Genomic DNA, 27,686 nt, shown 5'->3' with positions numbered 1-27,686 from the left:
GTCCAGGTTAACAGCAACTCCATCATGCAAATGTTTTAACTACTTTGTGTAGTTTATGAATTTGGAAAACTTTCAAAAATAATTATCCCAAGAACATTTTGATTCAAACATGCAAAGTTGTGAATACAATGCAAGTATTGAGCACCTGACTTCACAGATCGATAGGCAGAAACTGGGCTTTAAAATATTGAACCTCAAGACTGTTCTCACCGAATACAACACAAATAGCTAAAAACTGAAGAAAAAAAGCCATTTTAGATAAAGTCAGAAAGTTCTTTAGGATCACTATTCTTTTAAATAGACAAGATTAACAACCCGAATATAAGATTACATAGGAGCTGCGAGCATGGCTGGAGCTACTCCAACAAGATGAACAATGTCAATCAGTTGTAGGTCCTGACACTGAACTAATTGAAATATACAGTGGATGTTTCAATTACTGGGCCTCAACATTAAGTACAAACAGAAGATGTATTGAATAAATTGATCAAGTTGCTAATCGACATTAGTATACAACATTCCGAATAATGTGACAATAGAACTGATTGTCGCTGTCTCATTTCCTCGATTCCAAATCCACTTTCATTACAACTGATGTCACTAACTTTAACTCAACCCTTTTAATATCGCACACATCACAATCTCGACAGTGCTATACTTTCCATACAAAGCTGAATAAATTCAGAATAAGAAATTACCTGCAATGCAAACATTTATACAGAAAAGAGTCAGATATATGCAGCCATGCTTTGTTCCTGGTAAGGGCTGATTACTCAGGGAATGTGTTGTCACAGAGCAGTTCCTTTAGTTCCTTTATCAAAAAAACCTCCATTTAAAAATAATTTGAGACGGTTTTCTGTTAACCTCCGGAATCCAGTATGCAAAACCATCATTCTTTTTAAAGCCAAAAGCACCATTTTATAAAAAAAACTTAGATTTGATTTAAAGACTCACTTTCACAACTATGAAAGTTTTACATTGCTGTGAATTAACAGCAATAATTCAGTCAGTGGGGGAGGGGGGGGAAGAAGGAGAGGCAGTTAAAGAAACACAGCTTACATTGAAATAGGTTCCACAGATCACAGCAGGGTGCCAGTCACACCTCTGTGTTCTACCGGGGCAATGTTCACTCTCCTGGTGGCAAGTACACTAGGCTTGTCAATCTCATCACCCACCAGTCTATAATATAGATGCTAAATGTGGGAAGGCACTCAGTTTGCCCCTTTGAGGATGGACCAGCAGGGACACCCAATCTCTGCCCAACCTGATGCGCATACCCAAATTAATTAATAGGTCGAGCTGCTGGACAGGTATTAACTGTGGACGACCAAACTTTATGTTTAAATCTTAACAAGTTCAACAAATTCTCTGCGCTCCCCCCCCCCGTCTAACTAAACAAACCCACTGTCTGCCAGAATCCGAGCATGCAATCAAACCAAGAACAAAACACAACCAAGAGAAACAGATTTCCGCTCTGTACCAAAGCATTCAGTCTAAAGTGTGTTGTTCAGAACACCAACTGTAACATGGACCTTTGAGCATTCTGCCTAAAACTAGATCAGCTAAGCCATGTGTTAATTCAAACCGCTACAGAACATTATGATAGGTTCCTACATTATGTGTTATGTGCATCAAGATCAGTTTCACAGTACTGGCAGCTATAGTTGTGATTTAACTTCTATAACCCTGTACAGAATTGGGAAATACTGCAAACTTTTGGACCATATCACACTCCAAATATTGCAATATAGTAATAACAAATATCATTTCCTAGCAAAAAAAGTATAAAATCAATTTTTTCCCCCAAAATAAAGTTACTGTATCTTTATACCATGACTGTGATATTTAAATATCACAATAAATACAGTACTAGGATTAATGCCAAATTACTAATTTATAATGTTGCAACATCTTCAGATATCAATATAGCCTCAGCATAGCCACGGCAGAAATGGAGGGAAGCAACCTGGGGACTGAAATTGACGATTGGAAAGTAATGGAAATGATTTGACCTGATGGGCAACTTCATTTCAGTTTAAGAGTTTTATCGATTAACATAGGTATTCTAGTGGCATACCACCAGCAACGAGGTGTAAGATGGCCCTTCCCTCTTCACCGAGGTGTATTCTTCAACTTGTCACACAATGAAATCTCTTTGCATAATCCTAGACCGAAAGAGTTGCTTGCTGTGTTGTACAGACTATTAGAACAGAAATACAGAGAAACAGAAAGGTCTCTTTATAATGGTACATGAGTATATTACAATAATTTCTCCGTGCACTTTGCCTGGAGTAGAGTTCACCGGGCAAGGCCGGATGTGTGAAGTCTGCACTTCTAGTCACTGTCTAAAAACATCTTTTTTTTTATTTTTTAAAGTACTGTAAAACTTTTAAATTTTATAAACCTTCATCAGCTTTTCGTTCTCCCTTTCATGTCAAATTTTCTTCAGTGGAGGCCCGGTTTAAGCCAGCAATTGGCAGAAAGGTTACTACAACTCTGTCTCACACCAATCACATGATGAGTTCACCCTGAGGGTTTTGGCAGTCCTTGTGTCGGGAGTTCATAACAGGGGTTTTCAAACGTCAACAGGACTTTCTGCTCCAAAATAAATGCTGCTACAGGTTCAAAACAGAAAATAAAAATCAAATCGCCCACTTGAGAAAAGTAGTTGCCAGACTTCCTGTACCTGGTAGCGAAACCAGATTATACTATATTATCCACAGATATACATCTGATGACACTTTCCTGAAACCTCCAAAGACTTGTTGAAGCTGCACTGATATGTGGCTGAGCAATCTTTGCATTCCGCGTAGTGCACAAGGTGCAAGCCTTTCCCCTGTGTTTCCAGCCGGGCTTTAATGCAGGTTCGCAGCACCTACGGCAAAAGCTTCCTCGATCTCTTGCACTGTCAGGATCCGAGTCAACATTTGTTCCATGTGCTCTTTGCTGATTGGCTGAGTGGAATACCAGATCGGGCTGTTTGGTGCCACCACGGGCTCAGGTGTCAGGTAAAAGGTGTCGTTCCTGCCCTTCACGCTCTGGGGACTAAGCAAATTATTATTGCAGGTTATTTGAGAATAGCAAAGTTCTTCCCTCGTCCTTCAACACACATTCTCCTCACAGGTTTCTGTATCACTGCATTTAATGCAATAGTTTGACCACATGTGAATGGCTATGTGCTCAGAAAATAAAACTACGAATGTCTGGTTTCCAGAATGGGGTGAACATTGTTGCCCCACCCCCTCAAACGGCGTGGGGTATCTTATTCAGTTTGCCAGCAGGCCTCATAATAACTGGCATTAAATTAGTGCCAGGCTGACTAGGACAGTGGAAACCGGGGAGTGGGAAGATTAAGCTGACTGTTTGGTCTCCATATTATTAAAAAAAGGACATAAGCACTAGAGAGTTCAAAACAGAATTACAAATGATACAGGAAAGGTTGAACAGATTGGGGCATCTTTAATTAGAAAAGGAAGACTTAGTAGGTCTTTAAAATAATGAATGTGTTGGACAGGGTAGGTGCGGAGAGAATGTTTCCATTTGTGGGAGAACCCAAAACTAGGCACCATAAATACAAGGCATGTTATTAACAAATCAAATAGGCAAATTACAACTTTCTTCACCAAGTGGTTGGAATGGGCAACTCACGACCGGGAACGCTCAAAGCAAATAGCTTAGAAGCTCTCTAAAGTACATAAGAAAGCGGAATAGTAAAGAAATGCTGGAAGGCTGAGATGGGCTAACTGTCAGAGACACATGGGAGGGTAAACTCCAGTCGACAAGTTGGGTTGAGTTGTCTGTTTCTGTGCTGCATATGGAGATGCCGGCGTTGGACTGGGGTGAGCACAGTAAGAAGTCTTACAACACCAGGTTAAAGTCCAACAGGTTTGTTTAGAATCACTAGCTTTCGGAGCGCTGCTCCTTCCTCAGGTTCCAGAAACATTGACTTTGTCTATATACAGGTTTCTGGAACCTACCTCTTCATTCACCCGAGGAAGGAGCAGTGCTCCAAAAGCTAGTGATTTGAAGCAAACCTGTTGGACTTTAACCTGGTGTTGTTAGACTTCTTACTGTGCTGTATGTTCAATGTAATTTCAGGATATAGTCAGTGGTCACCTTTCTCCCAGTTGGCATGAAGTCAGATGCTAGCAGAGATACAAAACGTAGTGAGAGATTCATTGGGAACATTTTACACACTAGGTGAACAACCATGTTACAAAATCAAGATCATTTTGGGGATTAGGATGGAAGAAACAAATGTTTCAAGTGAGGTTTGCATTAATAAAATCAAACCCCTGCACTTTAAATGAAAAATGTGTCTTTTGCTTCATCACCTGAGCCAATCAGAATCTGGTCACATGGCAGTACTCAACATATTCCAGTAAAATCCAGCAGCAAATGTACCCCCCCCTTGTTCAATGCATGGGTCTCACTACACTTACTCCAGATGTTGGATAGGTGAACGAGCACCTCATAAGGGATAACAGGTTTAAGGAGTGACTAATGATGTTGAACAAGGAAAATCTCTAATGCAAAAGCAAGAAGCATAAAAGGAGATGTTAATAAAGCTGACCTAGTTCAAAGTCACAAGAGGCAATAAGTACTGGACTGTGGCAGCTAACTCCTTACAAACAGGCAGATTTAAAAAGTTACCAAGAATGCAAATATTCTTACCATTTAAAGAGGTAGAAATCATAGAGTTTGATGGGACATCGCAGTGGGTTCTCTGGGTTCTCAGACTGCTCCGCATACATATCATCTGTGACTGTATTCAAAATAAGAGGTTTCAGGTGAAAAATTATGATGGATCATAGAATAGTGCTGCACAGGAAGCCACAGCGACCTCGAACCAGTGCCAGCTCTGTCCAGTAGTCCCACACCCCTGCTCTTTCCCCACATCTCCAGTGTTTTCCTGCAAGTACTGATCCAATTGCTTTGAAGCTACTATTTAAGCTGCCCGCCACCACAGGTAGTATCTAGGCCCTCACCACATAACAAGAAAAGCTTTTACTCGTGTTGCCTCGTGCTCTTTTACAGATTACCCTAAATACCTGTCCCCTGGTTATCAACCCTACAGCCAGTGTTGCAGTTTATTGCAAGGGGGTTGGAATATAAAAATTGGGAAGTTTTACTCCATCTGTAATGGACAAGCTGCCCATCTCACGGATAAGCTGGGCCAAAGGGCCTGTTTCCATGCTGTAAACATCTATGACTCTGTACAGGGTCTTAGTGAGACCACATCTGGAATCCAGTGTTGGTGTCCTTATTTGTAAAAGGACTAACTGCTTAACAGGCCATCAGACATAGGAGCAGAAAAAGGCCACTCGGCCCATCGAGTCTGCTCCGCCATTCAATCAGACCATGACTGATCTGCTAATCCACAACTCCACTTTCCCACCTTATCCCCATAACCCTTGATTCCCATACTGATTAAAACTCTGTCTCCCTCAGCCTTGAACATACTTAATGACCCAGCGTCTACAGCTCTCCGCGGTAACATTTCCACAGATTCACTACCCTCAGGAGAAATTATTCCTCCTCATCGCTGTCTGAAATGGGTGACTCCTTTACTCTGAGATTGTGCCCTCTGGTCCTAGACTCTCCCACAAGTGGAAACATCCTCTCAGCATCGACCCTGTCAAGCCCCCTGAGAATCCAATACGTCTAAACAAGGTCAACTCTCATTCTTCTAAACTCCAATGAGGACAGGCCCAACCTACTCAACTTCTCCTCATAAGAAAATCCCTCCATACCCAGGATAAGCCGAGTGAACCTTCTCTGGACTGCCCCCAATGCCAGTATATCTTTCCTTAGATAAGGGAACCAAAACTGTTCACAGTATTCCAGATGTGGATGACTAGTGCCTTGCAAGGTTTTAGCTATTTTTACACTCCATTCCCTTTGAAGTAAAGGCCAACGTTCCATTTGCCTTTGCAATGACCAACATCACTTCAAAGACAAGGAAGCGAGATATCATCTGTGCGGACAGCACAGGAGTCCCAGGGACCTTGAGATGAGAAATGTCCATGTTGTCTTCACTGCTTCTTGTTCAGTGTATGTAAAATCTTTTTTGAGTAAAATTTCACTTTATTCATAACTACTAGTTTCGTACTCTATCGGTCAAGCGCAACGGAGGACCCTAGCATTAGAAATAAAAAATTCAGACCATAGTTTTGTTTCAAAAAAGTAAATAAATTTTAGAGTACCCAATTCATTTCTTCCAATTAAGGGGCAATTTAGCGTGGCCAATCCACCTACCCTGCACATCTTGGGTTGTGGGGGTGAGACCCACACAAACACCTGAGAATGTGCAAACTCCACACGGACAGTGACCCAGAGCCGGGATCGGACCTGGGACCTTGGCACCGTGAGACCTCAGCGCCGTGGGACCTCAGCGCCGTGGGACAGCTGTGCTAACCACTGTGCCATCGTGCTGCCCTCAACCATAGTTTTTTTTAAATTAGAAGAGTTTTTATACCTCAGAACTCGAAACACTGCACCCGCACAAGTGTCCACCCAATTTCTTTTTGAAATCTTTCATCATGTCCATTTCCAACACCCTCTGACCCAGTGAGAACCAGCAACAGAAAAATATCAAGGGCAGCACGGTGGCGCAGTGGTTAGCACTGCAGTCTCACGGCGCCGAGGTCCCAGGTCCGATCCCGGCTCTGGGTCACTGTCCGTGTGGAGTTTGCACATTCTCCCTGTGTTGCGTGGGTCTCGCCCCCACAACCTAAAGATGTGCAGGGTAGGTGGATTGGCCACGCTAAATTGCCCCTTAATTGGAAAAAAATGAATTGGGTACTCTAAATTTATTTTAGAAAACAGAAAAATATCACAACAAGCACTCGGTGTTCGAACAGGTGGTCAAAGAGGTGGGTTTTAAGGAGTCCCTTAAAGAAGGCCTTGGAGGAAATTCCGTAACCTGTGGCCCAGGCAACTGAAGGCATGGCTGTTTATGGTGGAATTGTTCAATTTGGGAACGACCATGGCGAGAAATGGAGCAGCAGAGAGATCTGGGAGCGTTGGAAAGTTGGAGAAAATTACCGAGGAAAAAAAGAGGGTGGGAATTTTAAAATTAAGACTTAAAGTACTGGAAAGTATGCAAATCAGTACGAATTGAGGGGGGGTTGGGTACAGTATAGGAAGTTGGGAGGCCATTCAGATCATTATGCTAGCTCTTTTAAAGAACACGTTTTGCCATTTCAATTATTTATTAATCTAATTTCCTTTCACAAGTTACTGTTGAACCTGCTTCCACCACTCTTTCAGGGAGCACATTTACACATTCACCACAATGACCACCTCTCCTAGCTCCAACATCCCCCCTCTGCTCCTGAAATCCTAATCCATGACTCTTGATATTCCAGACTTGGCAAATCTGATGTTTCTCTGGCCAACCTCCTGTGGTTCTGGGGAAACTGATGAAAGATCTGAAGGTGGATAAATCACCTGGACCGGATGGACTGCACCCCAGGGTTCTAAAAGAGATAGCTGCGGAAATTGTGGAGGCGTTAGTGAGGATCTTTCAGGACTTCCGGGTGCGGCGATGACCAGCTGAGTCGCACGTTTCGGCAGCTCCCTGTGAAACGGACTTTTGGGCTCTTGATAGGAGCCCCAACGGCAATTTTGACGGCTAAAAACACTGTGCGGTAAACCAGAAGGGAATCCCCCCTGGATACGGATGGAAAAAGGAGGAGAGAGTGGCCAGATTGCAGTGGATCCTTTAGAACAGCGGCAAGGAAGGCAAGCAAAAACCAAGATGGCGTCGGAAGGTGGCAGTTTAACATGGGGCCCTGAACAACAAGAGTTCTTGAAATGCTGTGTGGAAGAGATCAAAAAGGAAATGAAGAAAGAGCTGTTGGCCCCGATACTACAGGCGATCGAAGGGCTAAAGGAGGAACAAAAGACCCAGGAGCGGGAGCTTCGGGTCGTGAAGGCAAAGGCAGCCGAGAATGAGGACGATATACAGGGCCTGGTGGTGAAGACGGAGACGCAGGAGGCACATCAGAAACGATGTGTGGAAAGGTTGGAGGCACTGGAAAACAACGCAAGGAGGAACAACCTGAGGTTTCTTGGTCTTCCTGAAGGTGTGGAGGGAGCGGACGTCGGGGCATATGTGAGCACGATGCTGCACTCGTTAATGGGAGCGGAGGCCCCGGCGGGTCCGTTGGAGGTGGAGGGAGCATACCGAGTGATGGCGCAAGGACCGAGAGCAGGAGAAATTCCCAGAGCCATAGTGGTGAGATTCCTCCGTTTTAAGGATAGAGAAATGGTCCTTAGATGGGCGAAGAAAACTCGGAGCAGTAAATGGGAGAACGCGGTGATCCGCGTTTATCAAGACTGGAGTGCGGAGGTGGCGAGAAGGAGGGCGAGGTTTAATCGGGCCAAGGCGGTGCTTCATAAAAAGAAGATAAAATTTGGAATGCTGCAACCGGCAAGACTGTGGGTCACATATCGAGGGAGGTACCACTACTTTGAGACGGCGGATGAAGCGTGGACTTTTATTGTGGAAGAAAAACTGGAATGAGCGGGTTATTAAAAAGAACGTTCGAACAAAGTGGTGGGGCGAATGTGGGGGGCAAAGAGGGGTTTTATGTACTAATCCTGCGATGTGGTAACTTTTCTCTCTCCCACAGGTGGTGATGGGGGGAGGAGGGGAGGTGGAGGAGATGGGGCGTTGGCCATTGGGGGCGGGGCCAAGGGAGAAACGCGGGCTTGGTTCCCGCGCTATGATAATCATGGCGGGAATAGAGAAGCAGGAAGGAGGGGGCGTCGCACGGTGCGAGCCGAGGTCACCGGGGGAAGCCGAGGTCAGCCAGAGTTTGCTGACTTCTGGGAGCAATATGGGGGGAGTAATTACGCTAGCGGGGATCTAGCGGGGGGGGGTGGGAGGGGGGAATTACTGGGTTGCTGCTGCTGGGGAGAGGGGGGAGCTGGTATGGGAGAGGATGGGCGGGGGGGCACCGCCTGGGGGAGATACAGCTGCGTGGGAACCGGGTGAGGAGCTGGAAAAAGGTGATGGCTAATCGACAAGGGGGGGGGGGGTAGGAAGCCCCACAACTCGGCTGATCACGTGGAACGTGAGAGGGCTGAACGGGCCGATAAAGAGGGCACGGGTACTCGCACACCTTAAGAAACTTAAGGCAGATGTGGTTATGTTACAGGAAACGCACCTGAAACTGATAGACCAGGTTAGGCTACGCAAAGGATGGGTGGGGCAGGTGTTCCATTCGGGGCTAGATGCGAAAAACAGGGGGGTGGCTATATTAGTGGGGAAGCGGGTAATGTTCGAGGCAAAGACTATAGTGGCGGATAACGGGGGCAGATACGTGATGGTGAGTGGCAAACTACAGGGGGAGACGGTGGTTTTGGTAAACGTATATGCCCCGAACTGGGATGATGCCAATTTTATGAGGCGGATGCTAGGACGCATTCCGGACCTAGAGATGGGAAAGCTGATAATGGGGGGAGATTTTAATACGGTGTTGGAACCAGGGCTGGATAGGTCGAAGTCCAGGACTGGAAGGAGGCCGGCAGCAGCCAAGGTACTTAAAGATTTTATGGAGCAGATGGGAGGTGTAGACCCGTGGAGATTTAGCAGACCTAGGAGTAAGGAGTTCTCGTTTTTCTCCTATGTCCATAAAGTCTACTCGCGAATAGACTTTTTTGTGCTGGGTAGGGCATTGATCCCGAAGGTGAGGGGAACGGAGTATACGGCTATAGCCATTTCGGATCACGCTCCACACTGGGTGGACTTGGAGATAGGGGAGGAAACAGGAGGGCGCCCACCCTGGAGAATGGACATGGGACTAATGGCAGATGAGGGGGTGTGTCTAAGGGTGAGGGGGTGCATTGAAAAGTACTTGGAACTCAATGATAATGGGGAGGTCCAGGTGGGAGTGGTCTGGGAGGCGTTGAAGGCGGTGGTTAGAGGGGAGCTGATATCAATAAGGGCACATAAAGGGAAGCAGGAGAGTAAGGAACGGGAGCGGTTGCTGCAAGAACTTTTGAGGGTGGACAGACAATATGCGGAAGCACCGGAGGAGGGACTGTACAGGGAAAGGCAAAGGCTACATGTAGAATTTGACTTGCTGACTACAGACACTGCAGAGGCACAATGGAGGAAGGCACAGGGTGTACAGTACGAATATGGGGAGAAGGCGAGCAGGTTGCTGGCACACCAATTGAGGAAAAGGGGAGCACCGAGGGAAATAGGGGGAGTGAGGGATGAGGAAGGAGAGATGGAGCGGGGAGCGGAGAGAGTGAATGGAGTGTTCAAGACATTTTATAAAAAATTATATGAAGCTCAACCCCCGGATGGGAGGGAGAGAATGATGGGCTTCTTGGATCGGCTGGAATTTCCCAAGGTGGAAGAGCAGGAAAGGGTGGGACTGGGAGCACAGATCGAGGTAGAAGAAGTGGTGAAAGGAATTAGGAGCATGCAGGCGGGAAAGGCCCCGGGACCGGATGGATTCCCAGTCGAATTCTATAGAAAATATGTGGACTTGCTCGCCCCGGTACTGACGAGGACCTTTAATGAGGCAAAGGAAAGGGGACAACTGCCCCCAACTATGTCTGAAGCAACGATATCGCTTCTCTTAAAGAAGGAAAAGGACCCGCTACAATGCGGGTCCTATAGACCTATTTCCCTCCTAAATGTAGATGCCAAGGTCCTGGCCAAGGTAATGGCAATGAGAATAGAGGAATGTGTCCCGGGGGTGGTCCACGAGGACCAAACTGGGTTTGTGAAGGGGAGACAGCTGAACACGAATATACGGAGGTTGTTAGGGGTAATGATGATGGCCCCACCAGAGGGAGAAACGGAGATAGTAGTGGCGATGGATGCCGAGAAAGCATTTGATAGAGTGGAGTGGGATTATCTGTGGGAGGTGTTGAGGAGATTTGGTTTTGGAGAGGGGTATGTTAGATGGGTGCAGCTGTTGTATAGGGCCCCAGTGGCGAGCGTGGTCACGAATGGACGGGGATCTGCATATTTTCGGCTCCATAGAGGGACAAGGCAGGGATGCCCTCTGTCCCCATTATTGTTTGCACTGGCGATTGAGCCCCTGGCGATAGCGTTGAGGGGTTCCAAGAAGTGGAGGGGAGTACTTAGGGGAGGAGAAGAGCACCGGGTATCTTTGTATGCGGACGATTTGCTACTATACGTGGCGGACCCGGCGGAGGGGATGCCAGAAATAATGCGGATACTTGGGGAGTTTGGGGATTTTTCAGGGTATAAATTGAACATGGGGAAAAGTGAGTTGTTTGTGGTGCATCCAGGGGAGCAGAGTAGAGAAATAGAGGACCTACCGTTGAGGAAGGTAACAAGGGACTTTCGTTACCTGGGGATCCAGATAGCTAAGAATTGGGGCACATTGCATAGGTTAAATTTAACGCGGTTGGTGGAACAGATGGAGGAGGATTTCAAGAGATGGGATATGGTATCCCTGTCAATGGCAGGGAGGGTGCAGGCGGTTAAGACGGTGGTCCTCCCGAGATTCCTCTTTGTGTTTCAGTGCCTCCCGGTGGTGATCACGAAGGCTTTTTTAAAAAAAAAGGATTGAAAAGAGCATCATGGGTTTTGTGTGGGCCGGGAAGACCCCGAGAGTGAGGAAGGGATTCTTACAGCGTAGCAGGGGTAGGGGGGGGGCTGGCACTACCGAGCCTAAGTGAGTATTATTGGGCCGCTAATATTTCAATGGTGAGTAAGTGGATGGGAGAGGAGGAGGGAGCGGCGTGGAAGAGATTAGAGAGGGCGTCCTGTAGGGGGACTAGCCTACAGGCTATGGTGACAGCGCCATTGCCGTTCTCACCGAGGAACTACACCACAAGCCCGGTGGTGGTGGCTACACTGAAGATTTGGGGACAGTGGAGACGGCATAGGGGAAAGACTGGAGCCTTGGGGGGGGTCCCCGATAAGAAACAACCATAGGTTTGCCCCGGGGGGAATGGATGGGGGATATGGAATGTGGCAAAGAGCAGGAATAACGCAACTGAAAGATCTGTTTGTGGATGGGAAGTTCGCGAGTCTGGGAGCGCTGACCGAGAAATATGGGTTGCCCCAAGGGAATGCATTCAGGTATATGCAACTGAGGGCTTTTGCGAGGCAACAGGTGAGGGAATTCCCGCAGCTCCCGACACAAGAGGTGCAGGACAGAGTGATCTCAAAGACATGGGTGGGGGGTGGTAAGGTGTCAGATATATATAGGGAAATGAGGGACGAAGGGGAGACTATGGTAGATGAACTAAAAGGGAAATGGGAAGAAGAGCTGGGGGAGGAGATCGAGGAGGGGCTGTGGGCAGATGCCCTAAGCAGGGTAAACTCGTCGTCCTCGTGTGCCAGGCTAAGCCTGATTCAGTTTAAGGTATTACACAGGGCACATATGACTGGAGCACGGCTCAGTAAATTTTTTGGGGTGGAGGATAGGTGTGCGAGGTGCTCGAGAAGCCCAGCGAATCATACCCATATGTTTTGGTCATGCCCGGCACTACAGGGGTTTTGGATGGGGGTGACAAAGGTGCTTTCAAAAGTAGTAGGAGTCCGGGTCGAACCAAGCTGGGGGTTGGCTATATTTGGGGTTGCACAAGAGCCGGGAGTGCAGGAGGCGAGAGAGGCCAATGTTTTGGCCTTTGTGTCCCTAGTAGCCCGGCGCAGGATATTGCTAATGTGGAAAGAAGCCAAGCCACCGGGGGTGGAGACCTGGATAAATGACATGGCGGGGTTTATAAAGCTAGAGCGGATTAAGTTCGTCCTAAGGGGGTCGGCTCAAGGGTTCACCAGGCGGTGGCAACCGTTCGTCGAATACCTCGCAGAAAGATAGACGGAATGGGAAAAAGAAGGCAGCAGCAGCAGCCCAGGATCGGGGGGGGGGGGGGGGGGGGGGGGGGGGGAGAGGAACCAGAAGGACTCTCAGGGTTGTTAATATATACTGTATAGTATGTATAGGTCGTTGCTACAGATAATTATATATTGGACTGTTAAATTATATTTTTGGAGAGTGTTACTTGTGACAAGGCAGTTGCCAATTAGGGCTAGTTTTCATTTTTGTTATTTATTATTTATTCATTTTTTGTTTAGAAAATAGGTCATTGTTATTTGTGTTGTTATAATATTGTGTAAAGGATGCACAATGTACTGTGTTGGTTGACCAAAAATTTTCAATAAAATATTTAATTTTAAAAAAAGTGATGATCTTTCAGGAATCACTGGAGGCAGGAAGGGTCCTCGAGGACTGGAAGGTGGCTAATGTAACACTGCTGTTTAAAAAGGGAGGGAGGCAGAAGATGGGAAATTATAGGCCGGTTAGCCTGACTTCAGTCATTGGTAAGATTTTAGAGTCTATAATTAAAGAGATCGTGGAGTACTTGCAAGTGCATGGTAAAATAGGACTGAGTCAGCAATGCTTTGTCAAAGGGAGGTTGTGTCTGACAAATCTGTTAGAGTTCTTTGAGGAGGTAACAAGGGAGTTAGACAAAGGAGAACCAATGGACGTTATTTATTTAGATTTCCAGAAGGCCTTTGGCAAGGTGCCGCATAGGAGACTGTTAAATAAGTTAAAAGCCCATGGTGTTCAGGGTAAGATCCTGGCATGGATAGAAGAATGGCTGACTAGCAGAAGGTAGAGAGTGGGGATAAAGGCGTCTTTTTCAGGGTGGCAGCTGGTGACTAGTGGTGTGCCTCAGGGGTCTGTGCTGGGACCACAACGTTTCACAATATACATTAACGATTTGGAAGAAGGAATTGAAGGCACTGTTGCTAAGTTTGCAGATGATACAAAGATATGCGGAGCGACAGGTAGTATTGAGGAAGCAGGAGGGCTGCAGAAGGACTTGGACAGGCTAGGAGAGTGGGCAAAGTGGCAAATGAAATACAATGTGGAAAGTGTGAGGTTATGCACTTTGGAAGGAGGAATGGAGGCATAGACTGTTTTCTAAATGGGGAGATGCTTAGGAAATCAGAAGCACAAAGGGACTTGGGAGTCCTTGTTCACGATTCTCTTAAGGTTAACGTGTAGGTTCAGTCGGCAGTTAGGAAGGAAAATGCAATGTTAGCATTCATGTCAAGAGGGCTAGAATACAAGACCAGGGATGTACTTCTGAGGCTGTATAAGGATCTGGTCAGACCCCATTTGGAGTATTGTGAACAGTTTTGGGTCTCGTATCTAAGGAAGGATGTGCTGGCCTTGCAAAGAGTCCAGAGGAGATTCACAAGAATGATCCCTGGAATGAAGAGCTTGTCATATGAGGAACGGTTGAGGACGCTGGGTCTGTACTCGTTCGAGTTTAGAAGGATGAGGGGGGGGATCTTATTGAAACTTACAGGATACTGCGCGTCCTGGATAGAGTGAACGTGGAAAGGATGTTTCCAGTTGTAGGAAAAACTAGAAGCAGAGGACACAATCTCAGACTAAAGGGATGATCCTTTATGAGGAGGAATTTCTTCAGCCAGAGGGTGTTGAATCTGTGGAACTCTTTACCGCAGAAGGGTGTGGAGGCCAAATCACGGAGTGTCTTTAAGACAGAGATAGATAGGTTTTTGACCAATAAGGGGATCAGGGGTTATGGGGAGAAGGCAGGAGAGTGGGGATGAGAAAAATATCAGCCATGATTGAATGGTGGAGCAGACACAAAGGACCGAGTGGCCTAATTCTGTTCCTATGTCTTATGACCTGAAGTTCAATTAGCCCCAAAACTGGTTCCGACTCAATCTCCCTTCAGTACTTACACTTCAGGTAAAAACCTGTTTAGTCAGCCAGTTTGCATGCCTGAACATCGTGAATATGCATGAGGCTGTCCTGGAAAGAAACTTGTCATATTTTTATACTTTAATACAATGTTGCAATGTCTTCAAACCAACTGAGTTGGTGCATATTCATCGAGCATTCAAGATCTAGCCTTGAGCCTTCAAACACACTCTAAAAGGGTGGCGCGGTAGCACAGTGGTTAGCACTGTTGATTCACAGTGCCAGGGTCCCAGGTTCGATTCCCGGCTTGGGTCACTGTCTGTGCGGAGTCTGCACGTTCTCCCCGTGTCTGCGTGGGTTTCCTCCGGGTGCTCCGGTTTCCTCCCACAAGTCGCGAAACATGTGCCGGTTAGGTGAATTGGACAATCCGAATTCTCCCTCCGTGTACCCGAACAGGTGCCGGAATGCTAGGGGACTTTCACAGTCACCTCATTGCACGGTTAATGTCAGCCTACCTTGACATTAATAAAGATTATTATAAAACAGGGGCAGCAGACGTATTTCATGAGATGGAAGGACTTGGACACTTTCCTTTCCAATGTAGTGTAGTAAAACATTTTCAGTCTATGATGCAAAGCACAGAAAAATGTTCTCGTTGAATTTCTTCTCAAATATGAATTGATCACGGCTTGTCCCAGTTCTGTAGCACTCTTAGTAAAACAGGATCCCAGTAACCATGAACATTGCTAAGAATATCAGAGTACTTCCTCCAAATCTAGTATTTTAAAAAAAATATTTTTTTATTCAAACATAATTTTCGTTATAACAAACACCCCAACCCTATCGGATTTCCAGAATGCACCCACCCAGTCCCCTCCATAAACAACACAAAACCTTAAACCCTAAACCCAACTAAAAAGATGACCCCTCTCTCCCCAAACAGCTGATGGTAACCAGTTCGCTGAAAAAGATGAAAAGCTGCCAGCAGGTAGAACCCTTCCACCAGCCTCCTGGATCTTTACTAGTTTTCAGGTCCCCCAACCAGGAACCTCCACCCAAGCAGAACTTGCCTCCGGACTATTGGAGAGGCGAAGGCCAAGACATGCACCTTCGACCCCGCCTGCAGTACCGGCGCGTCCGCTACTCCAAAAATAGCCACCAATGGGCAGAGCTCCAGCTGAACCCTCAAAATCCCCAAGATTGTATCAAAAAAGGGGACCCGGAAACTAAGGAGCTTGGGGCAAGAGCAAAACATGAGTGTGTGATTTGCCAATCCCCTAGAGCACCGCTCACACCTTTCCTCCATCCCCCGAAGAACCCACTCATACGCACCCTAGTCAGGTGTGCTCCGTGCATTACCTTGAACAGGATCAGGCTTAACCTCACACGAGGGAGGATGTGAAGTTGAGTCTGAAGAGCCTCACTCCATACGTCCCTTCAAAGACCAAACGCAGCTCATCCTCCCACTTCCTCTGTACCTCCTCCAACGACCTCTGCTCCGTCGCTAACTATTACCCATAAAACTCCGAAATCTTACCCTTCCTCAACTCAACCTTTGCATAAGTGAAGGAGATGGCACCAGAGGAAATGAAGGTATTTCCTTATGGAAAAAATTGCGTGCCTGAAAGTACCTGATACATGCCCCCTTGGGAGCTTGAACACCTCTAAGAATCCGCCCAGGCCCGTTAAACTATCCCCCCAGAAACATTTCTCTAAACCTCTCCACCCACTCCCTCTCCCATGCCCTGAACAATGCATCTAAGCAGATGGCACAAACCTGTGCTTTCTGCACATTGGAGCCAACAGAGACATGGGGCCCAGCTTAAAATGCTGCCTAAACGGTTTCCAAATCATCAAAGTGTCCCTCACCACTGGATTAGAAGAGAATCTAGCAGAGGAGTGGCACTGTAACCAGGGCGCTCAGATTCGAACCCATGCACGAAACATTCTCCATCCACCTCCATAGGGAGACCATGGGCAGCACGGTAGCACAAGTGGATAGCACTGTGGCTTCACAGCGCCAGGGTCCCAGGTTCGATTCCCCGCTGGGTCACTGTCTGTGCGGAGTCTGCACGTTCTCCCCGTGTCTGCGTGGGTTTCCTCCGGGTGCTCCGGTTTCCTCCCACAGTCCAAAGACGTGCAGGTTAGGTGGATTGGCCATGCTAAAAATTGCCCGTAGTGTCCATAAGGGTTGGGAGGGGTTATTGGGTTGCGGGGATAGGGTGGAAGTGAGGGATTAATGTGGGTCGGTGCAGACTCGATGGGCCGAATGGCCTCCTTCTGCACTGTATGTTCTATGTAATCTATGTAATCCTTGAACCAGCCCCGCACCTCATCAATATTTGTCGCTCAGTAATAGCAAAAAAAAAATAATTGGGAGTATGCTAACCCCCTTCCCCCATATGTCTATCCCTCAGCAAAAACGTCCCACGGACCCGAGAAGTCTTACCAGCCCAAATAAAGTAGAAATCAATTTGTTAACCCAACAAAAGAGAGCCTTGGAAAGAAATACTGGGAGACACTAAAACGAAAACAAAAATCTCAGGAGAATTTTCCATCTTCACCAGCTGTACCCTTCCAACTGGGATCGGAGGAAGAAATCTTTCATATTATGGCAGCAAATAATCTATGATCCTGTGGTAAATGCCTCAGGTAGAGATTGTTTTACAATCCATTTCATGCCAGCAATAAAATTTCTGGAACTGAACAATTTAAAGAAAGGGCAGGTTAATGTTTTGCCAAGAAGGGGTTCATCTGAAATATTCATCTACCTTTCTCAGTGCTGACATACCAAATTGTATGTTCACAAATCAGACCTCCAATATTTAGCCTCTATTTTGATAGAGTAGAGCCAGTCGGGGAAGTACAGGTCTGTTCTTCAATCCACTTTGTTAACTACACATTGCAGCAGTTAAAACTCAAAATACACCAACCTTTCTGTCCTGTTTGATGCAGGCCTAATGCCTTCAGATAGCGAATACTTGTGCTTTTATCCTTGGGGTTTACAGGGCTTTTCTTTGTCTGTCGAACCACTTTCGAAAATGCCAGTTTCATGTGTTGTTCTACACTCTTCAATAGGAAGTACCTGGAGTGGAAAGAAAAGCAATCACAGTGGTGAAGATTTCCTGCCTCAAACAGGCTTGCTGTGCAAGAAACAGACCAGTTTGCTTCCCAATCAAAAGTTTATTATGTTAAATGCTATGGGAGTGTCCCTTTAAGAAAAGTTTTAGTCTTATCACATGGCTTCAGTGATATAGTTTTGTGGGTGGAGCTGGGCTGCGGCTGTGTGAGCTGTTTTTGGTTTCGCTTTCATTTTTGGCTGCTGTGTACTCACACAGAGAACTGTGTTTTGGCCTGTCTTTCTCTATTTTCATTTTATAACTGTTCCAGTAAAAAAACATTGATTATAGCTACCTGCTGTTTAGGTAACTTAAAAGATATAGTTTGCTTTCCCGAAGGGTTTACTCCTGCTGGTGAGACGGGGTCAGATTCTCAGGGAAAGCCAGTCTTATTCAAGTGAGAATGCAGAGTACTGGGCCACGCCCTTAAATAGGGGCTTTTGCTTTATGGGATTTTGTTTTTGAATTAGAACAGTTAAGGGGGAAAGTGTTATACATGGATTACTGTAGCTGGCGGTGTCTTTATGTTTGTAATTGATAAAAATTCTTGTGTGTTTATATAAATGTTAACTAAGTTCTTAGAATAAGGCTTATTTTGATTAGTGTCTAGGAAGACTGTTGAATCACACCTGAAGGGAAGGCTCTTGTGCTCAACCAGCCAAATTTTACATAAAAGATTGTAGGTCAGGTGGACTTCATAATACACTTGAGTTTCTAAACCTTGGCCCATAACAGAAGTCAAGGTTCACTGGCTTCATAGCTACCTGAAGGGGTAGAAAGATATCTACTCAGACTCTGCTGCATTCTGTGCTAAAATTGAGGATGAACGCTTTCAGCTAGTTCAATCCATGCCATCTCATCGTGTGTATGGCACAGAAAACAGGTGTCCACACTTCCTGATTTTAGACATATGTTCCTCAGTTCTAAGCACCAACACTGATTTCAGAAGCCAGGTTTTCTGGTTCACAAGTTGCTATTCTTGCAGTAAGTGTACCTATAAGTGATCGCTGGTTTCACAGTTGGCTGGACAGTTGGTTTGTGATGCAGAGCGAGGCCATTAGCGTGGGTTAATTTCCCATACCGGCTGAGGTTATTCATGAAGGCAAAGAGAAAATGCTGGAAAATCTCAGCAGGTCTGGCTGGCAGTGTCTGTAGGGAGAGTAAAGAGCTAATGTTTCGAATCCAGATGACCCTTTGAAGTCATCGGACTCGATACGTTCGTTCTTTTCTCTCCCTACAGTTGCTGCCGGACCTGCTGAGATTTTCCAGCATTTTCTCTTTTGTTTCAGATTCCAGCATCCGCAGTAATTGCTTTTATCCAGTTATTCATGAAGGCCCCGCCTTCTCAACCTTCCCCCTCACCTGAGGTGTGGTGACCCTCAGGTTAAATCACCACCAGTCAGCTCTCCCTCTCAAAGGGGGACGCAGCCTACGGTCATCTGGGACTGTGGCGACTTTACTATACCCAACTGATCGCCAGCTTGTTCACAACTTTTCAGGAACCTATTACACTGGCAATTCATTTAGAATTCCTCCAACTGGTGATGGTACTCTATGGGATGCAACCTCAAGTTTGTACAATAAGACTTAGTAAGCCCTTCAAAACATCAGTGCATTCTGGTGAAGTTTAAGAGAAATGCACACAAGTCAGAGATAAAGGCTTCATGCTTATGTAAAACATTTGGAACCGTCAAATGACTATACACGCTCAAATCTTTATTTAAATATCAGGAAAGTAGTGTTAACACAGATTAGCCAAAGATTCTATTTGGAGGAGCAGGAATATGTGGACAATGGGGAAAGCATCCAGTTTAAAATTACAGTAAATATTGAACACCCAGGGTAACCGTTGTAATTTAAAAAAAACATAATTTTTAAAATTAAGGACAAGTTTAATCAGGATTGTTTTAGCAAGGGGCGACACAGTGGTTAGCACTGCAGTCTCACGGCGCCCAGGTCCCAGGTTCAATCCCGGCTCTGGACCACTGTCTGTGTGGAGTTTGCACATTCTCCCCGTGTCTGCGTGGGTTTTGCCCCACAACCCAAAGATGTGCAGGGTAGGTGGATTGGCCACACGAAATTGCCCCTTAATTGGAAAAAATTAATTGGGTACTCTTAAAATTTATTTTAAGAAAGAATTGTTGCAGCAACTTTCTGCAGTTGTAAAGACGGAGCCAATATCAGGTGGAAGACGTAGAAAATATCGCACTTCACTTCTGGTGTTCTTTAAAAATAATTCGGATGAAGGTAGAACAGCAAACAGGAAATCTTCAGACACTGCATGTTACTTTGGAATAAAAACGGAACACTAAATCCACTCAAACGTTCATAGCCCTTGAAAGAGAAAAACTGGGAAATGTTTCACATGGCTTCCTTGCACCCAGAATAAGCAAGTATTCAAGCATTAAGAATTTCAGGTTCAAGTAACTTAAAGGGAAACTCACTTGGTGTTGAAGAACATGAGTGTTGTAAGGAGGGTGGAAGGAGAGTGGGCACCGAGTTGTTTACATTCCCACAGCATCTCCTCGGTGATGTGGCTGGGGATTATGTAACCTATTAAACCAAACAGTGCTAGATTTACTTTCAGCCTTGACATTAACTATTTTGCAGGCAGTGCTATATCTTTAATTGGCAAGAAGCCAAGTAGGAGCCTACATGCACATTGAGAATAGCATAATCAATGCAAACTCAATCCCGCAATCTGTGGTGCAGAAATATTCTTACTTGGGTGATAGCATTTGAAAATCTGACAAAGCCCTACAGACAGGTGCACAAGTCTTTTGGTGTCATTGATTTAGCACTAAGCACTGCACTACAACACAAACGTCACTTATAAACCCCATACCCCGGGCAGCACGGTGGCGCAGTGGTTAGCACCGCTGCCTACGGTGCTGAGGACCCAGGTTCGATCCTGGCCCCCGGTCACTGTCTGTGTGAAGTTTGCACATTCTCCCCGTGTCTGTGTGGGTTTTACCCTCACAACCCAAAAGATGTGCAGCTTTAGGTGGATTGGCCGCGCTAAATTACCCCTTAATAAAAATAAATAAATAAACCCCACACCCATCCCATGTGTTACCTGTAGGAAGACACTGACTTAAACATTCACTTACCCAGAGAACTGATCTGAGGTTGCCAATCCTTCAACACCTCCTGTAATCTCTCAGTGAACTTTGTATAGTAGATATCTGAAAATATATCATCTACCCTGCCATTTTCAAATAGGTACTGAAAAATAAAAGAGTTTTCAAAATAAAAAACAAAATATTCTGTAAAATGAAATAAACACAGCAATTAACACCTGTACAATTGGTGTGTGGGCCTGGTTCATACGGAAACCAGCCACGTGTAAAACCTGCGCTGTGCTTCAGATACATGGAGCAGAGTAAACTGATGGAGTGGAAGCAGTTTATGAAACACTACATTGTTATCAGTCAGTTATTTAGAGAGAGTTTGGTTCCATTGCTCTTACACAAGGCTATTGCAAGCAATTTTGTAAATAAATCATTCCTGCTGACAGCAGTTTATGAAGGAGTTCTAAACATTCATGATGATGATTCCATGTGTGAAGAGTCCAAAACGAGGAGCCATAAAATAATTTAGTGACTAATAAATCCAAAAGGAATTCAAGAGGAACTTCTTTACGGAAAGGAGTGATGAGAATGTGGAACTTCTTAATAGAGTGGCTGAGGTAAATAGCGTAAATACATTTCAAATCTTAGAATGATAAAGCACAGGAGGTTATTTTGACTGATTGCACTTCTGCTAGGAAACTGTATAAATGCACGAATGAGAAAGAATTAGAATTATGCGGAAAGGGCAGGTTCAAGTCAATAGTGGTGAAGACTCATTTGGAGCATGAACATGACACAGACCAGTTACTCTGACCCGTTAGCGTGTTGTACGTTGCATGTATCCCTGTTACAACACAAGAGCATAAGAACTAGGAGCAGGAGTCGGCAATTCAGCTCCTTGAGCCTGCTCCACCATTCAATACCATCATGGCTGATCTCATCTCGGCCTCAACGCCACCTTCCTGCCCGTTCTCCGTAACCCTTCAGACTATTACTAATTAAAAATCTGTCTATCTGCTCTTTAAAGGTACTCACTGTTCCAGCATCCCCCGCACTCTGGGATAGCGAATTCCACAGATTCACGACCCTTTGGAGAAGTGGTTTCTCTTCCTCTCTGTTTTAAAGTTGCTGCCACGTATCCTGAGACTGTGACCTCTTGTTCTCAAATCCCCCACAAGAGGAAACACCTGCTGACTATTTTGTCAATACCTTTCATCACCTTGTATACCTCAAATTGATCTTCACTCATTCTTCTAAACTCTAGAGAGTAGAGGCCTAAATGGCTCAACCTCTCTTCAGAAGACAAACCGCACATCTCTGGAATCTCCTCTGAACTGTCTCTAATGCAACTACATCTTTCCTCAAATAAGGGGGCCAAAACTGTGCACAATACTCCAGGTGCAGTCTCACCAATGCATTGTACAGTTGCAGCAACACTACCGTACCATTCTACGCTGTTCCTTTAGCTATAAAATGCCAAAATTCAATTTGCCTTCTATGCTAGTTTTCTGCGATGCATGCACGAGGACGCCCAGATCCCTCTGCACTGAAGCACTCTGAAATCTCTCCATTGAGATAATAAGTTGCCTTTCCATTTTTCCACCCAAAATGGACAACCTCACTTATCCACATTAAATTACATCTGCCACATTTTGGCTCACTCTCCTAACCTATCTGTATCCATTTGTAAGGTTCTTATTTTCTCATTGCAACTTACTGTCCCACCTATTTTAGTGTCTTCTGCAAATCTGCCTGTAGAACCATCTATCCCAGTATCCAAGTCATTAATATACATTGTAAATAATTTGGGCCCCGAGGACCACACCCTGTGGCATCTTGTCAATCAGAAAAAGACCCATTTATCCCGACTCTGCCATATCACCCCAATCTCTAACACATTCAATGAAGTCTCCCTCGAACTTACCCATGCCAATTTGATTAATCCAGTCTATGTGCATATTAAAATCACCCATGATTATTGCCGTACCTTTCTTACAAGCCCCCAGTGTTTCCTGGTTTACACTGTGCCCGCTGTGGAACTACTGTTTGGGGACCGAGAGATTACTCCTACCAGGGATTTCTTCCCTTTGCTATTTCTTATTTCTACCCAGACGGATTCCACATCTCAATCTTCAGTGCTTATATAATTTCTCAATACGACACTTCACCAGCAAAGCTACACCACCTCCTTTTCCTTTCAGTCCATCTTTCCGAAATACTGCGTACCCTTGAATATTCAATTCCCAGACCTGGTCTCCTTGTAACCATGTCTCAGTAATCGCCACAAAATCATATCTTTTGGCCCTATTTGCGCCGTTAACTTCTTAATTTTGTTCCAAAGCTTCGCACATTCAGACACAAAGCCTTTGAAAGTTTGTTCTATTATCAAATTTCCCTCCTCTGGTCTGATTCCTTGGTGCAATATCATGTTCACGCGTTCTGCCCCTTCCTTTTATTTTCTGGTAACAATCTGTCTCATTGCTGATCTGCATTCTTATCTTTTCCTTTAACTTTTGATTTTCTAATTTTCCATGCAAATGAACCCTTCCAATATTTAGTTGAAAGCTCCACTGTCAGCCCAGTTGGCCGTTTAAAAGTTGTCTCAAGAGGGCAGATGGAAGGCAAAGCAGAAAAGACCATTTTGCTTTGCCATTCAGCAACACTTACAGCTGCAGTAACCTGGGCATATCCCTGACGGCAGGGCAAAGTCTCATGTCTGCCAGAGAAATGGATATGCAAAAGAGATGTTTAAAACCAAAATATCTGAATACATATCCAGATCTCTGTCAGGGGGGAGACTGGTGTCCAGAGTATAATACTTTTCAGTAATCTTTTTCTCTTCATGAATATTGACTGGTCTGCTGGGCATATTTACCAATTTGCCATTGATTACTGATTCCTAGCATTAGCATTTTTCTTTACTTTAAAAAGGGAACATTAGTTATGTGAAAATTGCCACTGCAACCTGATAAAGGAAGAAAAGACGTCCATCTTCTTTCTCACTCAAAATATACACGTACCAACTCTCCATTTTGACAATCCATTCCTATCATTGAATGAGGAGTTGTTTGAAAATTCAAGATTGCTCTGGGTATATTTAATCAACAGGTTGTACCTTTTGTATACAGAGACATACATAGTACACCATGTCCGGGCTGTACGCTTCACCCTCTGAATTACGAGCTTCTTTTAGCATGAGACACAGTCCGTAATTTAGTTCTGCCACTGCTGACGATAGGAGGTCTTCCTGGAAGCGCAATGGTTGACGCCCTTAGAGGGGAAGAAAACACCACCATTACCTAGCGTATCTATTAAGCTGCATGTTATAGTCAATATACAAGATTGCTGAAATCACATCTTACAGGAAACTGGAAAAGATTAGCAGGATTTGTTTCTTGAAACAAATTAATAGCAAACAAATGCATTAATCAATTATTTTTTGGATGAGTCAATTTCTCATATCAAATGCTGGGTCAGCTTAATGGAGAAGTGGAACTTACAGCAGATAATGAAGCCAAATTTACAATACAGTATACAATTTTGGTCCTTTTATTTAAGATTTAGCTCAGTTGGTTGGACAGCTGGTCGCTGATGCAGAGCGAGGCCAGCAGTGTGGGTTCAACACAGTAGCATTGTGGATAGCACAATTGCTTCACAGCTCCAGGGTCCCAGGTTCGATTCTGGCTTGGGTCACTGTCTGTGCGGAGTCTGCACATCCTCCCCGTGTGTGCGTGGGTTTCCTCCGGGTGCTCCGGTTTCCTCCCACAGTCCAAAGATGTGCAGGTTAGGTGGATTGGCCATGATAAATTGCCCTTAGTGTCCAAAATTGCCCTTCGTGTTTGGGGGGGGGGGGGTTATTGGGTTATGGGGACAGGGTGGAGGTGTTGACCTTGGGTAGGGTGCTCTTTCCAGGAGCCAGTGCAGACTCGATGGGCCGAATGGCCTCCTTCTGCACTGTAAATTCTATGATAATCTATGAATTCCCGTACCGGCTGAGGTTATTCATGAAGGCCCCGCCTCCTCAACCGTGCCCCTCGCCTGAGGTGTGGTGATTCTCAGGTTAAATCACCAACAGTCAGCTCTCTCCCTCAGAGTGGAATGCAGGCTCTAGTCATTTGAGACTATGGAAACTTTACCGTACCTTTATTTAAGGAACGATAGATCATTGGAGGCAGTACAGAGGAGGTTAAACCAGGATGATCCCAGGTACGGAGGGACTGCCATATGAAGAAAGATTAAATATGTTGGGTCTGTATTCCTTGGAGTTGAGAAGAATGAGTGGTGAATGAGTGGTGATTGATTGAAACATAAGGAACGGGATTCTTCCCCCGGCCATCCGGCCACTGGGGTTTCCCATTTTGTGCACCACCACGCCGTCGGGAAATCTGCGGGCCAGCGAAGCGGAAGAGCCCACCGATGGAGAATCCAGCCCAGGATTCTTGGCAGGTTAGACAGGGTAAATGTTGGGAGAGTGTAGGACCAGAAGCCATAGTTGCAGAAGGGGGAGCTCGCTGAAGATGGATTTAAGGAAGAATTTCTTCTCTCAAAACATGGTGAATCTTTGGAGCCCTTTACCCCAGGAAGCTGTAGAGGCTGGGTTTGAGGGTTACAGAGAAAAGGCAGGAATGTGAACTTAGTGGAGTGTTCGATCAGCCATGATGTTGTTAAATGGAGGAGCAGACTTGAAGGGCTGAATGGCCTCCTCCTGTTCCTATTTATTCTGGTCTGAAGAGAGAAAATAACAGGTCAATGTTTTGACAGGAGGTCTTTCTCCAAAAGTGGTTGCAAAGAAATGGCCCATAGGCACTTCACCTGCATGCTAGCCCTTTCTCCTTGCTGCGTTAGCCCTGTAGAATGAGCCCCCCCCCCCTCCATCTCTATTGATTCCAGTAAAGGTAACAAACACAAGTTGAAGGAACAAAAGTGTTTGTGCAAGTGTCAGTACACACTGGGCAAAACATTGAAAGAGAGTTGGAAGGGCCATCAGGTTTGTAGTTCAGTACTGTACCCAATGTGAGCCTGTAGAAAATTATACTGTTATTCAGAGATGGTGGGGGATAAAAGAGCAGGCCAGTGGATTCCCCAGATAAGTCAGCTCTTCTTTCCCACCCGACTCAGAAAAATGGCTGACTTACAAGCAGCAGTAGACCATTCAGCCCTTCAATCCTGCTCCACCATTCAATAAGATCATGGTTCCCCCCACCCCCTCTCAAACCTGTCGAACTCAGCCTGGGATAAATTCAGTGATCCAGCAGCCTCCGCTGCTCTCTGGGGAAGAGTGTTCCCCAGGCTCACCACCCTCCGAGAAAGAAATTCTCATCATCTCCGTCTTAAAAGGTAGGCCTCTTATTCTTAAATCATGTCCCCTGCTGCTAGTCTTTCCCACAAGTGCAAACATACTCCCAGTATCTATCCAATCAAGTCCCCTCAGGATCTTGAATGCCCTTCAATTGTGCTGCTATAACCTCAATGCTATAACCTCCAGCAAATTCCCTATGACAGATGTTAGGCTAATTGGCCTGTAGTTTCCTGCTTTCGGTCTCCCTCCTTTCTTGAATAAAGGTGTTACATTAGCTATTTTCCAATCCACTGGGACCCTCCCAGAATCTAAGGAATTATGGAAGATTATACCCAATGTATCTATTGTCTCTGCAGCCATTCAATTTAAGACCCTACGATGTAGGCCATCCGGTCCTGGGGATTTGTCAGCCTTTAGGTCTAAAGGTTTTCCCAGCAACAGTTCCTTCGTGACGATGGTGAATTGTTTTAAATTTCTCCCTCCTATTCTCCTTTTGGCTTTCATGTAACATTGGAAAGCTTTCCAGGTCTTTGACGCAAAGACGGACATAAAATACCTGCTGGAAGCCTCTGCCATTTCCTGCTTTTCCATTTTTAATTCCACAAACTCACTCTCTCAAGAAAGTGGGGTTTGAGGCCTGTGGAAGATCAGGCACAATCATATGGAATGGCGGAGTGGAATAGAGGGGCTGAATTTCATAGATTTCATAGAATTTACAGTGCAGAAGGAGGCCATTCGGCCCATCGAGTCTGCACCGGCTCTTGGAAAGAGCGCCCTACCCAAGGTCAACACCTCCACCCTATCCCCATAACCCAGTAACCCCACCCAACACTAAGGGAAATTTTGGACACTAAGGGCAATTTACCATGGCCAATCCACCTAACCTGCACATCTTTGGACTGTGGGAGGAAACCGGAGCACCCGGAGGAAACCCACGCACACACGGGGAGGATGTGCAGACTCCGCACAGACAGAGACCCAAGCCGGAATCGAACTTGGGACCCTGGCGCTGTGAAGCAATTGTGCTATCCACAATGCTACCGTGCTGCCAGCTTCTAGTTCTTAGGTTCAAGGACCAACCCTCGCTTTAATTATTCTTTTCCTATTTAAAAAAGTGAAGTCCTATCTGCTTTATATTACTAGCTTTCTCTCCTTTCTCGTCATTCTTGATGGTCCTTGAAATTTGACCAATCTTCTGACCTACCAGTAATCTTTGCAGATTTGTACAATGTTTCTTTCCATGTGATACCATCCTTAACTTCCTTATTTAGCCATGGATAATACATCCTTTTCAGAGTCTCTCTTGCTCACTCGGATAAATCTTTGCTGCTCCTGCACCTCAACTCTCCCATATCTTAGCCTAGTTCCCCAATTCACTCGAGCTACATCTGCTTTCATGCCCTTATAATTATCTTTATTCAGGTTTAAAACATTTGTCTTACGCCCAACGTTTCCCCTTCAAACTAAATATGAAATCCTATCAGGTTATGAACTCTGTCTAAATTAATTA

General features: G+C 45.4%; 1 protein-coding gene across 3 annotated transcripts in view; it reads right to left on the bottom strand.

Moving 5' to 3' along the window:
• Positions 1–236: 236 nt before the first annotated feature.
• The window catches only part of LOC140388652 (transcriptional regulator QRICH1-like), a 90,331-nt gene continuing 62,881 nt past the window's right edge, over positions 237–27,686 (bottom strand). For all 3 annotated transcript variants that reach the window (XM_072473126.1, XM_072473124.1, XM_072473125.1), the window contains 6 exons: positions 23,993–24,147; positions 20,917–21,031; positions 20,251–20,359; positions 17,621–17,772; positions 4,675–4,765; positions 237–3,045 (listed from right to left, as the gene is read on the bottom strand). In XM_072473126.1, the coding sequence (XP_072329227.1) occupies positions 2,856–3,045; positions 4,675–4,765; positions 17,621–17,772; positions 20,251–20,359; positions 20,917–21,031; positions 23,993–24,147 (812 nt within the window). In that variant the 3' untranslated portion in view covers positions 237–2,855. The remainder of the gene's footprint in view (positions 3,046–4,674; positions 4,766–17,620; positions 17,773–20,250; positions 20,360–20,916; positions 21,032–23,992; positions 24,148–27,686) is intronic.

This window comes from Scyliorhinus torazame, chromosome 13, assembly GCF_047496885.1.
Source record: "Scyliorhinus torazame isolate Kashiwa2021f chromosome 13, sScyTor2.1, whole genome shotgun sequence".
NCBI classification, from domain to species: Eukaryota; Metazoa; Chordata; class Chondrichthyes; order Carcharhiniformes; family Scyliorhinidae; genus Scyliorhinus; species Scyliorhinus torazame.
The sequence above is the reverse complement of the archived record's forward strand: the minus strand, read 5'-3'. Positions and strand labels throughout refer to the sequence as shown.